Raw genomic sequence first — 14,735 nt, 5'->3', positions numbered from 1 at the left:
CTCAGGCTGCCCTGCTTCTGAGGTTCTCTCTCCCCGTCAAGGTTCTGTCCCTGTTGGAGCTTTGGTCTCAGCCACCCCTGTGGGAGGATTGTGGTTGACTCGTTTGGACTCAGCTCCCATTGGGTCTGTGCCCCCATCTGTGTTGGTCTTCATGCTTACCTCTCTCTCCTGTTTGCCTGCTTGAGCTGCTTCTTTCTGGGGATGCACAGGATCACAGGTTCCCTGGCCTGGCCCCAGCAGGAGAGTAACCCTGGGGTGCTGACGGAGCCAAGTGAAGAGCCCTTGTCTCTGTGGCCAGGACGTGGGGGTCCTTGGACTAGTTCTGCCCTTCTGCAGGCTCAGTTTCCCTCTCCTAGCCTGCCCGAGCCTGTGCTATTGTGAGAGCCTGTGTGGCATGGGTGTCTGGGTGGGCAGCTGGGGCACAAATGATGGGGTGCAGAGTGGAAGAGGGAGGCAGGAGTCTCTGAGGGCCAGGGTGAACAGGGCCCTGAGGCCAAGGACAGGGAGATTGGAGGTGGTGACTTTCTCTGCTTGGTTGTGAATTGAAGAGAAAACGAAGGCAAAAAGTCTCAAATGGCAGTCTATATACATAGTGTTAAGGTGTCCAAAAGTCTCACCCTGAACCCTGTTCTGAGATTTTGAGTAGATGGACTGCCCACCACCCCTGACACACACACACACACTCACATCTACTTTCCCTGTTGACCTTAGGACCTGTGGCCACTTCAGTGTCCCTCCCTGGGGCCAGCCTCTCTACCTCGCTGTCTAACTTTCAAGACCCAGAGTCTCTATTTACTTCCTCAGTCAGGAGGAAAGGCTGGGAACCTTGGGTACACATTTGAGCTTCCCTAGAGTTCGAGACTACCATTTAGAGCTTCTTCCTTCCCGCTTCCCTGGTGGGTTCTCAGCCCTCAATGGCTCCTCTCTGGAAACCCAGGGATGGGGACTGGACCCCCAAGTTTGTAACTCTGACCTTCTGCTGCAAAGCTGTTGACTTTGGGGTCCCAGGAGGTTTGTGCAGGGTGCTGGACATTCTTCTGGGTCTTCTGTTTTCTGTTTGGGCCTCTACCCTGTGTAGTTCCTACACCTCTGCTAAATTTAGGATAAGCGCAGAGCCCATCTCCAACCCCAGATCCAGGCAGGACTGGGGGACAGGCCAAGGGGTGTCCCAGGAGCTTCTCATCCTAGTTATGGGCACCACCTCTCCCTGGCTCCTCAGTCCCTGGGAAAGAAGTTTAGGGGAAGCAGAGTCAGGAGGGCTAGCCACTCTCAAGTTCCACTTCTCCCTACCTGTTTGTCTGTCTGTCTCTCTCTCTCTGCAGGAGCTGGGTCCCTCCTCATCCTCTTCCTGTCTGTCCTTTCCTGGTCTATTTCCACCTCTCTTTGCTTTTGCTGCTTCTGCCCTCCTCCCCTGGAGGCCCAGGTCTGCCGGACCCATCCATCCCCTCTGGGGCCATGGGATCACTGCTTGGGCTCCTGGCTCTGCTACTGCTGTGGGGCGCTGTGGCTGAAGGCCCAGCCAAGAAGGTGCTGACCCTGGAGGGGGACCTGGTTCTGGGTGGGCTGTTTCCGGTACATCAGAAGGGTGGCCCAGCAGAGGAGTGTGGCCCTGTCAATGAACATCGCGGCATCCAGCGTCTGGAGGCCATGCTTTTTGCGCTGGATCGTATCAACCGTGACCCGAGTCTGCTCCCAGGAGTGCGCCTGGGTGCGCACATACTCGACAGTTGCTCCAAGGACACGCATGCTCTGGAGCAGGCACTTGACTTTGTGCGTGCCTCACTCAGCCGCGGTGCCGACGGCTCACGCCACATTTGCCCTGACGGCTCTTATGCCACCCATGGTGATGCTCCCACTGCCATCACTGGTGTCATTGGCGGCTCCTACAGCGATGTCTCCATCCAGGTACATGGGGGCTGTTGACGTGGAGGCTGGGCAGGGAAGCCAGAGGGGGCGGGCACCTGGAATTCCAGCTGAGCAGGGACTCTGGGTTACTGTGCCCTGGAAGAGGACTAGAGGCTTCCTTTGAGTAGCTTTTCAAAGAAGTCTAAGAGAGTGCCCCTGTGGAAAAGTGGGGGTCAAGTTTTAGAGATTATGCAAGGAAAACATCCCACTTCCAAGACACACACACACATCTGATGTTAAACAGCCCTAAGAAGCTTAATAGCCAGGCCTTTTGTGTCAGAACTCTAGTTTTGAATCTTGGTTTTCCCACTCACTGTGTGACTCTGGACATTATTTCTCTCTTCTGCAGCTCAGTTTCATCCTTATAAAATGGGATACTGCTTACCACTCTTAGGGGTGTGGTGTAATTTAATGAGGTAACACATGCAAAGCGTGAATCAAGGGGGCTGGCAGATCATAAGAGTGTAATCAATATTAGCTGCTGCTGTTCTTAAGCCACTTTATAGATGAGGAAACTGAGGCTTAGAGAGAGGCAGGCCACAAGTCCAGGTGCTCATAAAATGGAGACATGAACGTAGGGCTCTCAGCCAAGGACCTCGGGGACTGTCAGATCATCTCTCTGTATATTGGAAAGCGGGAGACAGAAACCAAGAGCAACCCAGAGAAGAGAAACAGGGGAGGGGGCCCCAGAAGGAAGAGAAGCAGGATGTGTGTGGAGGTGAGGAGGAGGGTACCCCAGGATCTGCAGTGAGTGCAGGATGACCAGGTGAGGGGGAGGGACCCAGGCCCTCCCTCCTGTTCTTCCCACAAGGGGTCAGCAGAAGGCACAACTGATGGCCTTTGGCGCACCTGGCTGCTGCGGCCCAGGGGGATCCTCCTTGTCCTTGACTGGGTTCCACCTCTTGCCTGGACCCTTACCTGTCTCGTGCCAGCCTAGGCTGCTGGAAGATGAGGCCAGAGCTGAGATTGGTGTTGGGAGTCGCAAGGAGGGCCTCATCTAGGGGCCTCAGCTGCCTCGAGGATGCCAGCAGAGGGCATTGCCATCAGAAGCCAGGCCAGGACCCCTGACTCAGAATGCTTATTTAGGAGAGAGGAAGCAGAAGTCTGAACCAGGGAGGCAGCTTCTGGCCTGGGGTGGGGAGGGAGGCCTGCTCATACCCCTATTGCAGGGAATGAATTACCGGTTCTGATGGGCCTGCTGCTGGATGTAGCCAGTGGTAGCTTGGACAGGCGTGGCTGTACCAGCACCTCCATCTGTAGTCTGACCTAGGGGCAGGGATGGGGAGGCAGCCTCCCACTGCTGATGTCTTCAGGGGCCTCTGGGGTGCTTTCCCAGCACCCCTTGTGCACAATTCTTTTCAGGGCCCCTTGTATTTACCTCCAGGAGCCCAGTTACCTCTGCCTCACCCCAACCTGCCTGACTCCCGCAGCAGGACCCACAGCTCAGCGTCCATCTGCTTTTTCCTTGTCTGGGTCAAAACAAGGCTCAGTCCTTTATCCTGCGGCTGCACCTCTCTGGAATGGTTCATCCACATTCCTGCCCCTTCTCCCTCGCCGAAATCCCTATCATCTTCCAGGCACTGTGGCTTCATGTACATCAATATTCTTAATCAGCTCAGCAACCTTGGAAGGCAGGAATGAGAAACTGAGGTTCAGGGAATTTCCTAACTTGCCCAGGGGCGCAGAGTCAGACAGTAGAGGGAAGGCGCTGACACCGCCCGAGTAAATGTCTATGTCCCAGCTGCAAACACAGGACCTGACTCCCTCTTGTGGAACCTGGGCCACGCCCTGCTCTCACCCACCATGCCACCAGGTTCTTGGCTGGACCTCACTCTTAGGGGCACATCCCAGGGATCTGGGGGTGAGAGACTGGCTGCCAGGTAGGCAGGAAGCCTTGTTAATTTCTGGCTCAGGCATCCAATAGAGACCCACTCTTGGGCTCTCAAATCTTTGTCTTCCTTCTTTGGGAAGCCTTTTCAGTCTCTTTCCATCATCCCATCAACATTGACTCTGGGATAGAGAGCTTAAGACCCCTAAGCATCCCAAAGGCCATCCAGTGCCTCCTCCCTGTGCAGCCAACGGATAACCTATCTCCACTCAGGACTTAGGTTTTTCCTTAGCTCTCTCCTTTTGCTACAGCTGTGCATCTGAAGGGAGACAGGGGAGGGGTTCAAGTGTGGCTCAGGACCACGGTGCCTTGGCCCTAGGTCTTTCTGAGCCCTTAGGAAGGGACAGAAAACTTGCTGCCCCCAGGGGGAAGACACATCAAGACGATGTAGGTCTTTGGAGAGAGGGAGACATCATGACATCATGACATAGATGACCACATGGGCACTTGATCCCAAAGTCTGATAGCTGGGTTGAGGGGCACAGCCGTCTCTAGCGTTTGACTTGGTCTCTATCTTTGCCCTCTCGACCACTCCCCCTACCCCCCCCCCCCACTGCAGGTGGCCAACCTCCTGCGGCTATTTCAGATCCCTCAGATCAGCTATGCCTCCACCAGTGCCAAGCTGAGTGATAAGTCCCGCTATGACTACTTTGCCCGCACGGTGCCCCCCGACTTCTTCCAAGCCAAAGCCATGGCTGAGATTCTCCGCTTCTTCAACTGGACCTACGTATCCACCGTGGCATCCGAGGGTGACTATGGCGAGACAGGCATCGAAGCCTTTGAGCTAGAGGCCCGCGCCCGCAACATCTGCGTGGCCACCTCGGAGAAGGTGGGCCACGCCATGAGCCGCGCGGCCTTCGAGGGCGTGGTGCGAGCCCTGCTGCAGAAGCCCAGTGCCCGTGTGGCTGTCCTGTTCACCCGCTCCGAGGACGCCCGCGAGCTCCTCGCTGCCACCCAGCGCCTCAATGCCAGCTTCACCTGGGTTGCCAGCGATGGCTGGGGGGCCCTGGAGAGTGTGGTGGCAGGCAGTGAGGGTGCTGCTGAAGGCGCCATCACCATAGAGCTGGCTTCCTACCCCATCAGTGACTTTGCCTCCTACTTCCAGAGCCTGGACCCATGGAACAACAGCCGGAACCCCTGGTTCCGTGAATTTTGGGAGCAGAGGTTCCGCTGCAGCTTCCGGCAGCAAGACTGTGCGGCTCACTCCCTGCGGGCCGTGCCCTTTGAGCAAGAGTCCAAGATCATGTTTGTGGTTAACGCTGTGTACGCCATGGCCCACGCCCTGCACAACATGCATCGTGCCCTCTGCCCCAACACCACCCGCCTCTGTGATGCAATGCGGCCCGTCAACGGGCGCCGCCTCTACAAAGACTTCGTGCTCAACGTCAAGTTCGATGGTAATGGCGCCGGCCAGGTCCACCAGGCTGCTGGCTCTCGGAGGGTGAGAGGGAGCAGGCCCTCAGGTTCTAGCACATGGCTAGGAAAATACAGCCCACCATAAGTCAGGGACTTACCCAAAGGGCTGGTGTCAGAGTTGGGACAAGGCCAGTCAGGCAGGGAAGACTCCAACAGGAGCCAGACCTGAGGTGCCACTTCCTGAGATTCTTCCAGAGAGTAGACACCTGGCCTGGCTCTGCACTGTGAGGGTCTCTGCTTCCTGCTTGGGCCTTGCCTTCTATCTCCTGCCTCTTTATCACGCAGGGAGTAGGATCGGGAGACCTCAAGCCCATTGTCAGGCAGCAGGATATCAGAGAGCGGGAGAATAAAGGTGCATCAGGATGACCCTCTATTTTCCAGGAAAATTTCTATTCCTAATCTTGCTTTTCCACTCGAGGTGGCCATGGTCTCTTCAAACCAAAAGTTACCTTAATAAAAGTTCCAGCTTCAAGAAAAATAAATGCCACAGGGTCATCACCGTGCTTCAGAAAGAATGACTGCAGGAACAGCGAGAGAGGGTGCCAGGGCTGGCAAAGCTTGGAGCTCTGGATCAGGATCAAGAAGAGTAGCAATTCCTAAAAGATTGACATTCAGAGTTATGGGAGAGTCAGGCTGGGGGTTAGTGTTGCATTTGGGTCTGATTGGGTTGACATTAGAACAAGGCTAAATTTAGCCCTCTGGGCTAAGTGGAATTTATAGTAGGGCTCATGTTGGATTTTGAGGACTTCGAGGACTAGGTAGAGAGTAGAGGCCATGGGGGACCTGCATTTGACTCCAGGCTGCACCATTCACCATGGGGTCTTAAGCATATCATCTGCTAACTTGAACGCCATTTGTCACTGGGACCTGGAATGATGGGGTCCCTGCCTTCTCAGCCTGGTTGGGCGATGTGAGGATCACAGGGGGATGGGGGTGGGGAGTGGAGTGATTTGTGAGCTGCCTGCCAAGCACATTCTGGTAAACATTAGTGGTTCCAGATGACCACTGAGGTTGGGATTTGCTTATACTGCAATCAGTGTTAGGACTGGTCAGGGGTTGGAGCTGGAGATATCACTGACGGGATTAAGTAGGACCAGGACTAGACCTAAGGTCAAGTTTAGCTTTTTGGGGTCTCCATGTTAAGTTTGGAGAGAGGGCTGTGGTGTGTTTTGGGATACAGTTGGGGTTTGGTTTGGAAGGTCTAAGACTGGGTTTTGGGAGTCATGGTTGAGTTGGTGTGGGCATTAGGTTTGTGGAGATGCCTAAATTTTAAGGCTGGGGTTCTGTTTGGGGCTTGGGGTTGGGGTCTGTTATTTACTTAGGCCTCTCATTTAGAAAAATGGCTGAGGTTAGGCAGGTTTTTGTGCTGGGGAGAGGATCAGAAGGACAAGGACTGACTTCAGCTCTGGGGTTTGGGTTCCATGTTAGGGCTGAGGTCACATCAGGATGACCCACCAATCCAACCCTCTCTTCCTTCCCTCCCCAACCCCAGCCCCCTTCCGCCCAGCTGACACCCACAGCGAGGTCCGCTTCGACCGCTTTGGGGACGGTATTGGTCGCTACAACATCTTCACCTACCTGCGGGCAGGTGGTGGGCGCTATCGCTACCAGAAGGTGGGCTACTGGGCAGAAGGCCTGACCCTGGACACCAGCCTCATCCCCTGGGCCTCACCCTCAGCCGGTCCCTTGCCCGCTTCCCGCTGCAGTGAGCCCTGCCTCCAGAACGAGGTGAAGAGCGTGCAGCCAGGGGAGGTCTGCTGCTGGCTCTGCATTCCCTGCCAGCCCTATGAGTACCGGCTGGATGAGTTCACCTGCGCCGACTGTGGCCTGGGCTACTGGCCCAATGCCAGCCTCACCGGCTGCTTTGAGCTGCCCCAGGAATACATCCGCTGGGGCGACGCCTGGGCCGTGGGACCTGTCACCATCGCCTGCCTAGGCGCCCTGGCCACCCTTTTTGTGCTGGGTGTCTTCGTGAGGCACAACGCCACCCCTGTGGTCAAGGCCTCGGGCCGAGAGCTCTGCTATATCCTGCTGGGCGGCGTCTTCCTCTGCTACTGCATGACCTTCGTCTTCATCGCCAAGCCATCCACAGCGGTGTGCACCTTACGGCGCCTCGGTCTGGGCACTGCCTTCTCCGTCTGCTACTCAGCTCTGCTCACCAAGACCAACCGCATCGCGCGCATCTTTGGCGGGGCCCGGGAGGGAGCCCAGCGGCCGCGCTTCATCAGCCCTGCCTCGCAGGTGGCCATCTGCCTGGCTCTTATCTCAGGCCAGCTGCTCATCGTGGCCACCTGGCTGGTGGTGGAGGCCCCGGGCACAGGCAAGGAGACAGCCCCTGAGCGGCGGGAGGTAGTGACACTGCGCTGTAACCACCGCGATGCAAGCATGCTGGGCTCGCTGGCCTACAACGTGCTCCTCATTGCGCTCTGCACGCTCTACGCCTTTAAGACCCGCAAGTGCCCCGAGAACTTCAACGAGGCCAAGTTCATCGGCTTTACCATGTACACCACCTGCATTATCTGGCTGGCCTTCCTGCCCATCTTCTATGTCACCTCCAGTGACTACCGGGTGAGCAACCTGCTCCAGGGCAGGCTGAGGTGGGGGAGGGGGGCAGAGCAGGACATGGGACCTTCTGTTTCCTGGTACCTCATTGTGTCTTCTGATAACTCTGAGGCTCCAACAGGTTAAATGCTCACCCAGGAGCTCACAGCTTATGGTGGCCCAGTTGGGACTGGAGGGCAAGGTGGGAAGGCTGAGTGGGGCCTAGAAGGAGTCCTGGAACTGAACTTTGCAGGGCAGTCAGGTTGGAATAGGTAGGCTGGAGGTGGGGAGGACAGTCAATACGGAAACTGATTGAAACAGAGGGTCTGCATTGCCCTCCCCTCTGCCTCCCTGAGTTGCAGTGGGGGTGTACATGGTGGAAAGGTAGGCAGAGGTGAGAAGGAGGCAGGAATGGGAATGACAGGGCAGGGCTGTGGAGCCAGCAGCTCCAAGAGGTGCGATGCTCTGAGGCCCCTCGGAGCTGGGCAGTGTGACGTGGCACCCCCGGAGATATGCGACTCTCGGGTTGAGAGATGAAACCAGGGAAGTCAGGGAAGGTGAAGCAAGGAGCGGGAGGTGATCTGGGATGTAGAGTTTGGGAAGGTCAAAGCAGGTGAAAACTGTACCCCAGTTGGTGGCTTCCAAGCAAAATTCCAACTGGCACTGAATCCTCCACGGTCTGCTCAGCTTCAAGAGACAATGGCTGCTTCAGATGGGGCGCTCAGGGAAGGCCTTTCCGAGGAGGTGACAGGTGAGGGGCGCTCTGAACAATAAGAGGATAGTCTTGGGTGGTCCTCGTGACTCTGGAGTAAATTCCGTGGCTCTCCCCATTTTACAGATGAAGAAATGGAGACTCAGGGAGGTTCAGTCCCTTCCCTTAGGTCACTCAGCATGAGAGTATAGAACAGGGTCTGAGCTGACAATCTTAACAATTAAAGGAGCAGGAAAATCGAGGCCACAGCCCCTGCAAAGGCCCCCTTCCTCAGGACAGAGGTACGGTGGCCAGGGCCAGCTGGGCTTGGCTGCTAGAGCACCTGCTGGACCACCCGCCTGGGCGGTGGAGGCCAGAGCTGGGGAGGGAATCTGCTGTGACTCAGCCTGCATTTGCATATCATTTGCACTTGCATGCCAGTCATAAGTGGCTAAGGACTCAGACGGGAGGTACACACACCGATCCCAAACACACATGCACACACGTATCCCCACATTCACACACAAGTGCACAGCTGGCATGCATCCATATCTACCCACCTACACACATCCATACACATGCATCCTACACTTTTGACACACAACTGCACACTCACCAACCCCTGCACACATGCCCGCATACAGATACACACGTGATTACATGCCAGCACTCCACGCCTGCATCCCTACACACACACATGCCTGCACACACACTCCCATGCATACATGCACCTTGCGTGTTCAGCCTAACCCCACAGCTAGAACTTTGGTCTTCCTGGAAGACAGTGCACTGAGGCTGATGCTGGGACTGTGCCCAACCTTCCTGAAAATTCTCTGGGGCTTGGCAAATGGACCAAGGCCCAGGGCTGGATGCTTTCGGTCCCCCTGCTCCCTACCCCACCACCCGGGGAGGGTTCCCAGGGCCAGGGCCAGGCCCGTGGGACAGACTCATCCTTGACCTCTCCCACTGCAGGTGCAGACCACCACCATGTGCGTGTCGGTCAGCCTCAGTGGCTCTGTGGTGCTCGGCTGTCTGTTTGCACCCAAGCTGCACATCATCCTGTTTCAGCCGCAAAAGAACGTGGTCAGCCACCGCACGCCCACCAGCCGCTTCAGCAGCGCTGCTGCCAGAGCCAGCTCCAGCCTCGGCCAAGGTCAGCGTCCATCTGTGAGAAGCCCCCGCCCCAGCTCTCAGCATGGGGGCCACTTCCTGGGTTGCTGAGATTCCTTAGCTTGGGGTGGAGTGCCCCCTAGATGAGGCTGAACAGGAGTGGGGTGGTGGGGGGTGGTGAGCTGCTCCCTGCAGTCCTGCCTCCCTGATGCCCACCGACTGTGAAGGGGCCTCGGGACTAGCCCCAACCTCCAGTTTCCTCTTCCTAGGGTCTGGCTCCCAGTTTGTCCCCACTGTTTGCAACGGCCGCGAGGTGGTGGACTCAACAACATCATCGCTTTGAGGATCCCCACACTCCTTCCCTGACATGGCTGCTCCCCAGAACCTGGTGCAGACCCGTGTCCAGGGCCAGGAGGAAGATGGCTGGAGCACTGCAATAATGCCAACCCCGTGCCCACCCCCAGCGCCACTCGCCACCCTTACTCCAACCCTTTAGAGTCAGATGCCGGGATCCTTGGCCTGGGAGCCTCAATAATGACCATCAACTGCCCTTGTAGCTGTGTTCCCTCCTTGACAGGCCCAGGACTTGGAAGGGAGCGAGCCAGGGTCTGCTCTGCCCTGGAATAGAGTGGCTGAGGACTGCAGGCCCCAAATCCCCAATCAGCAAAGGTGCTTCCAGCCCTACCCCTCCTTCCTTCTAGGGCCTTTTAAATTTTTTATATAACTTATTTCGGGATAGGGAGGGGGGTTAAAATAGGGGCTGTCCCTCCCCCTGCACAGTAGTTTGTCCTGTGGTTTATTTTGTATTATCTGCAAACGAAGTGTCTTTATTAAAAAAAAAAAAAAATCACACCTTGCCTCTGATCCAGGGAGGTCCTTTCATCCCCACCCCAGCCCCTCAGCCTTCATTTTGCTAGAATTTGTTCGCTCTGCTCTGTGCCTGTGCTAGGAGGGCCGAATCCTGCCTGATGGAGAGACAGAAAATGAATGTCATCCTTCCTTGAAACTAGCTGCCACAGACTGGCCAAAGCACCACTGGGGTGAGGATGGGAGGTTTAAATGGATACAAGCTCATCTGGCCGTCTAGGGCAGAACTTGGGCAGTGCGAGCGATGTAGCAGGAGCGGCAGCTGACTGTTACCCTTGGCTCCTGCCTAGCATTTGAGGAGCCTCTGGACATCTGAGGTGGAGGGAGCCAAGAGGAGGCAAGAGGAGGCTTGAGCATCGTGAGGAAGGAGGAGGTGGGGCAGAGAGGGGAGTTGGAGAGGCCATCTGCTGTTAGTCCGATAAAAGGAGGGAGAAGAGGCCTTTCTCTCTCCCTACAGGAACTCTCTCAGCTGTTGGATGGTGGAACCCAGCGTCCTCGGGCAGCCCCCGAGATTGCAGTCTGAGATTTACCAGCAGAGGGCGCTGAGACACAGGCTCGGCCGCACTGCGCAGCCAAGCAACCGCTGCCCTCATGTGGCCTAGGGGGCTGTGGGCACCCGACTACCACAGGAGCTGAGGAACCTCTTTGGGGGAAACCGCAGAGGGTGGTATCTCAGAGGGACGAAGTCCTGCACTGGGAGACGGGCAGGCCAAGGACATTTGTTATTTTTAAGTGAATTCATTTGCATCTATAGACTAGTGAGGCTGTGGGCTAACAATTTAACTTTGGGCTAACAATTTAAGAAATGAAAACAGAAAACTGAAAAAAGAAAATTGTAGGAGTGGCTTTCCCTCTCGAGCCAATATTTGGGGTGTAGGGATGCCAAATAAAATACAGAATGCCCAGTCAAACTTGAATGTTAAGTAAACAATGAAAGCTTTTTTTTGGTGTGAGTATATCCCATATTTGGGGTATACTTATACTAAACATTTTTATTGTTTATCTGACATTCTAATTTAACTGGGCGTCCTGTGTTTCCGAGCTTCCCCAGTGGCTCATTGGTAAAGCATCTGTCAGCAATAAAGGAGGCGTAGGAGACTGGAGTTCGATCTCTGGGTCGGGAAGATCCCTAGAGGAGGGAATGGAAACTCACTCCAATATACTTGCCTGGAGAATCCCATGGACAGAGGAGCCTGGTGGGCTACAGTCCATGGGGTCGCAAGAGTCGGACACGACTTTGCGACTAAACAACAACAACGAACATGGTTCACAGCTTAAAAGGTACAAACGGGTAGTCGGCGAAGAATCTTCTATCCCTGCTACCCATCCAGAGAGAAGGGCCCAGAGGCCTGGGGATGGGAAAGAAGGGCTGGAGGCGAGTGAAGAATTCCTAAAGTCGGTGCTCAATCTGTGGGCCACGTCCCTTTCCTTCCCTGGGCCCCTCCTCCGTCCCCTCCCTTGGCATCCCCACTCCACGGCAGGGGTTGTAGGCGGAGAATCTCACCTGAGCCCTCCTCCCTTAGACCAGCCAACAGCAGGACTCCGCTCAGGGAGGGGATATGGTGGGGCGAGGTGGAGGCACCGTCTCTGCTTTTAGGGGGACCGAGGCCCCGGCGTCCCTTCGAGGACCCTTCCAATCGGGCAACCCTGGAGAGAGACCGGCGCCGCAGCAAATGAGGGTTACCTCCGGGGCGTGGATCCCGGGGGTGTGGCCCCCGAGAGCGACCCAGTCCCGCCTCCGCCGCGTCGCCATTGGGCGAGGCTGGGTAGGGGCGGGGCCGGCTGCTGGCCGCCGTGGAAGACCGCAGAGGGGGTGGGCTGAACTCCGCGACGGTGCGCGACTGGGCCAGACGACGCGAAGGTGCGAGAGGCTGCGCAGCGAACGTTAGCGGCCCGGACGACGCGGGGCGGAACCTCCCGGCTCCCGACACCCGGACGGCTTGTGGCGCCAGAGGGCTCTTGAAGGGACGCGACAAGGCCGCAGCGCGAAGTCTCTCAAGTCGGTTTAAGTAAGGCTGTATTTTGTATTTCCACACAGTTGAACGTCTTGGTGGCTAATTAAATGGTGAATAAGGCAAACCCTGAGGGAAAGCTCCTGTGGTTGCGGTCCGTAGCTGCCTGTGAGAATGGCTGGCAGCTTTTTTCTGACGTACCTTGCAACCGTGAGAAGTGCAGGAGCGAGCGGCGAGGTTGAAACGTATCTGACAGAGTTCTTCCCCCTCATTTCCAGCGGAGTGAGGCGCGCAAAGCAGAGTGAGCTTGGGGTGGAGACTAGTTGAAGCATAAGGACAACTTTAAATAAGTCCGTTAGCGAAGCTGTGGGGAAGGGGCGGTGTTACACTCTTAACTGTGTGCCTGAAATGTCCCTATTCTTTCTCTAGTCCGCCTCATGACCCAGTCTCCCGCTAGAGGGAGGTGTGCGTGTATGTGTTTTTAATGGAGGGAATTTAAAAATTTAATTTATTTATGTGTTTTTTTTTTTTTTTTCCTGTTTGCTTGTTTGTTTGACCGCACTGGGTCTTGGTTGTTGCTCTGGCTCCTTCTAATTGCGGGTAGCTGGGGCTACTCTTCGTTGCAGTGCCCGGGTTGATGGCGGTGGCTTCTCTTGCTGGGAAGCACAGGCTTTAGGGCGCGCGAGCTTCAGTAGCTGCGGCTCCCGGGCTTCGTTGCACGGCGGTATGTGGGATCTTCCGGGATCAGGAATCGGACCTGTCTCTTGCATTGGCAGGTGGATTCTTTTTTCAATTATTTGTTATTATCATTGTTGACTGTGGTTGGTTTTTGTTGCTGCGCAGGTTTCTCTAGTTCCGCCAGAGGCGAGCAGGGGCTACTCTGCGTTGAGGCACGCAGGATTCTCTGTGGTGACTTCTTGTTTCGGACAACAGGCTCTAGACTCGCATGTTTAGTTGCTCCGCGGCATGTGGGATTTTCCCGGACCAGGGATGGAACCCGTGTCCCCTGTATTGGCAGGGAGATTCTTAATCACTGGACCACCAGGAAAGTCCTGGAGGGAAATTTCTTAGGGTAAACTGTAGGTAGCTGTCAGCCTGTCTGGGTGGACCTGGATCTCTATCAACAGGGAGCTTGGGTAAGAGTGGTTCAAGCCACTCTGCTCGCTGCTCCTCCTGGTCCAGGGTAGCGGGGCAGTGAACCCTCCGCAGAGGCAGATCCTTGAGAGAATATGGCAACTCAAGAAGTTAGTGATGTATTGATAGCAGAGGTGTTGGGGACAAAAAGTAGAGCTGAGGGGATGACACAGAGCCTGGAAGAAGATTCAAGCTCTTCCCCTGGCCAAATTGTGTCAGAAGTTTGCCACAGAGCTCCTTTCAGGTCAGAGCTCTCTGTCCATTCCTCCGGCCTCACTGTGGCTACTCTCACTTCCGCTCCTGGGGGCAGGGGTCGTGAGAAGTAGGGGGGAAAGAAAGGGACACTGAGGGTCTGGAAAAAAAAATGTGCCCACCCCCAACCTCCTACAGAAAAAGGGAAGGAGCCTCCCATTCCCACCCTTGTGGGCCAGCGATGGCATTTTCTCAGTCTAGGGAATAGGGGCTAGAACTGGGCAAAGCAGGGCAAGGAGAAAAGGGGCATGGGTGTTAAAGGGAATGATAAGAGAGGGAGGAGTGAAATAGAGGCAGCTTGGGGTTCGGAAAGGTGGGAGGAGCAAGAGGAAGAAAGTAAATATGGAGGCTTTAAACCTGAGGACTCTTGCCAAGATATCAGGGTTTTTTTCTTTGTTTTGGTTTTTGTTTTAAAGAAAAATTGCTTTATTCTTTCTGTGAAAACAATTCTTATAAACAATTTAAGCAGAAAAATACAAAATAATAATAAAAATATTGCCTCATTTCATCACTCAAATATAACCGTCACTGACATTTCTTTTACAGCATCCTAAAGATATTTCTATGCATTTTTACAGATAGTATGGAGATAGAAATACTTTCATAAAAATGGGATCATGCCATATGTTTATGATTATTTTTTTAGTTAAGATTTAATTTTACTTTATTCTAATTGAAGAAAGTAAATGTGAAGTGAAACTCAATAAACTCTGAACTACACATACATTTCTTCACCTCTAAAGATATTTTTCCCCTGAAAGATCTCTGTATGCTTAAGAAAAGAGACAGTGAAATTTAGAGGTGAATATTCCTTTAGTCTCAGGAAATTGAAGGAGAGTTTGACCTGTGGTCAACCTTCTTGCAACATGAACAAGAGGAGGATGAGCTGATGCTAGCCCTTTCTGAGGCCCATTGCATCTGGTCTGAGGGTTGCTGATTGTCTAACCTGTCATTGGTGCATTGCCAATACAAGGATGAG

General features: G+C 54.8%; 1 protein-coding gene across 1 annotated transcript; it reads left to right on the top strand.

The window, feature by feature from the left end:
* On the top strand, positions 1 to 10,383 carry GRM2 (glutamate metabotropic receptor 2). Its single transcript, XM_018038482.1, has 5 exons — positions 1 to 1,905; positions 4,353 to 5,190; positions 6,702 to 7,777; positions 9,414 to 9,594; positions 9,821 to 10,383. Exons 1-5 carry the CDS (start codon positions 1,456 to 1,458, stop codon positions 9,892 to 9,894), a joined length of 2,619 nt encoding a protein of 872 aa, XP_017893971.1. The 5' UTR covers positions 1 to 1,455; the 3' UTR covers positions 9,895 to 10,383.

The sequence above is a fragment of the Capra hircus genome, chromosome 22 (assembly GCF_001704415.2).
Source record: "Capra hircus breed San Clemente chromosome 22, ASM170441v1, whole genome shotgun sequence".
NCBI classification, from domain to species: Eukaryota; Metazoa; Chordata; class Mammalia; order Artiodactyla; family Bovidae; genus Capra; species Capra hircus.
This window is presented reverse-complemented; position numbering and strand designations above follow the sequence as displayed.

Coding starts and splice junctions, on each gene's coding strand:
- GRM2 (XM_018038482.1), top strand. CDS start 1,456: ATGGGATCACTGCTTGGGCTCCTGGCTCTGCTACTGCTGTGGGGCGCT. Junction 1,906..4,352: donor ACAGCGATGTCTCCATCCAG/GTACATGGGGGC, acceptor CCCCCACTGCAG/GTGGCCAACCTCCTGCGGCT. Junction 9,595..9,820: donor CAGCTCCAGCCTCGGCCAAG/GTCAGCGTCCAT, acceptor TCCTCTTCCTAG/GGTCTGGCTCCCAGTTTGTC.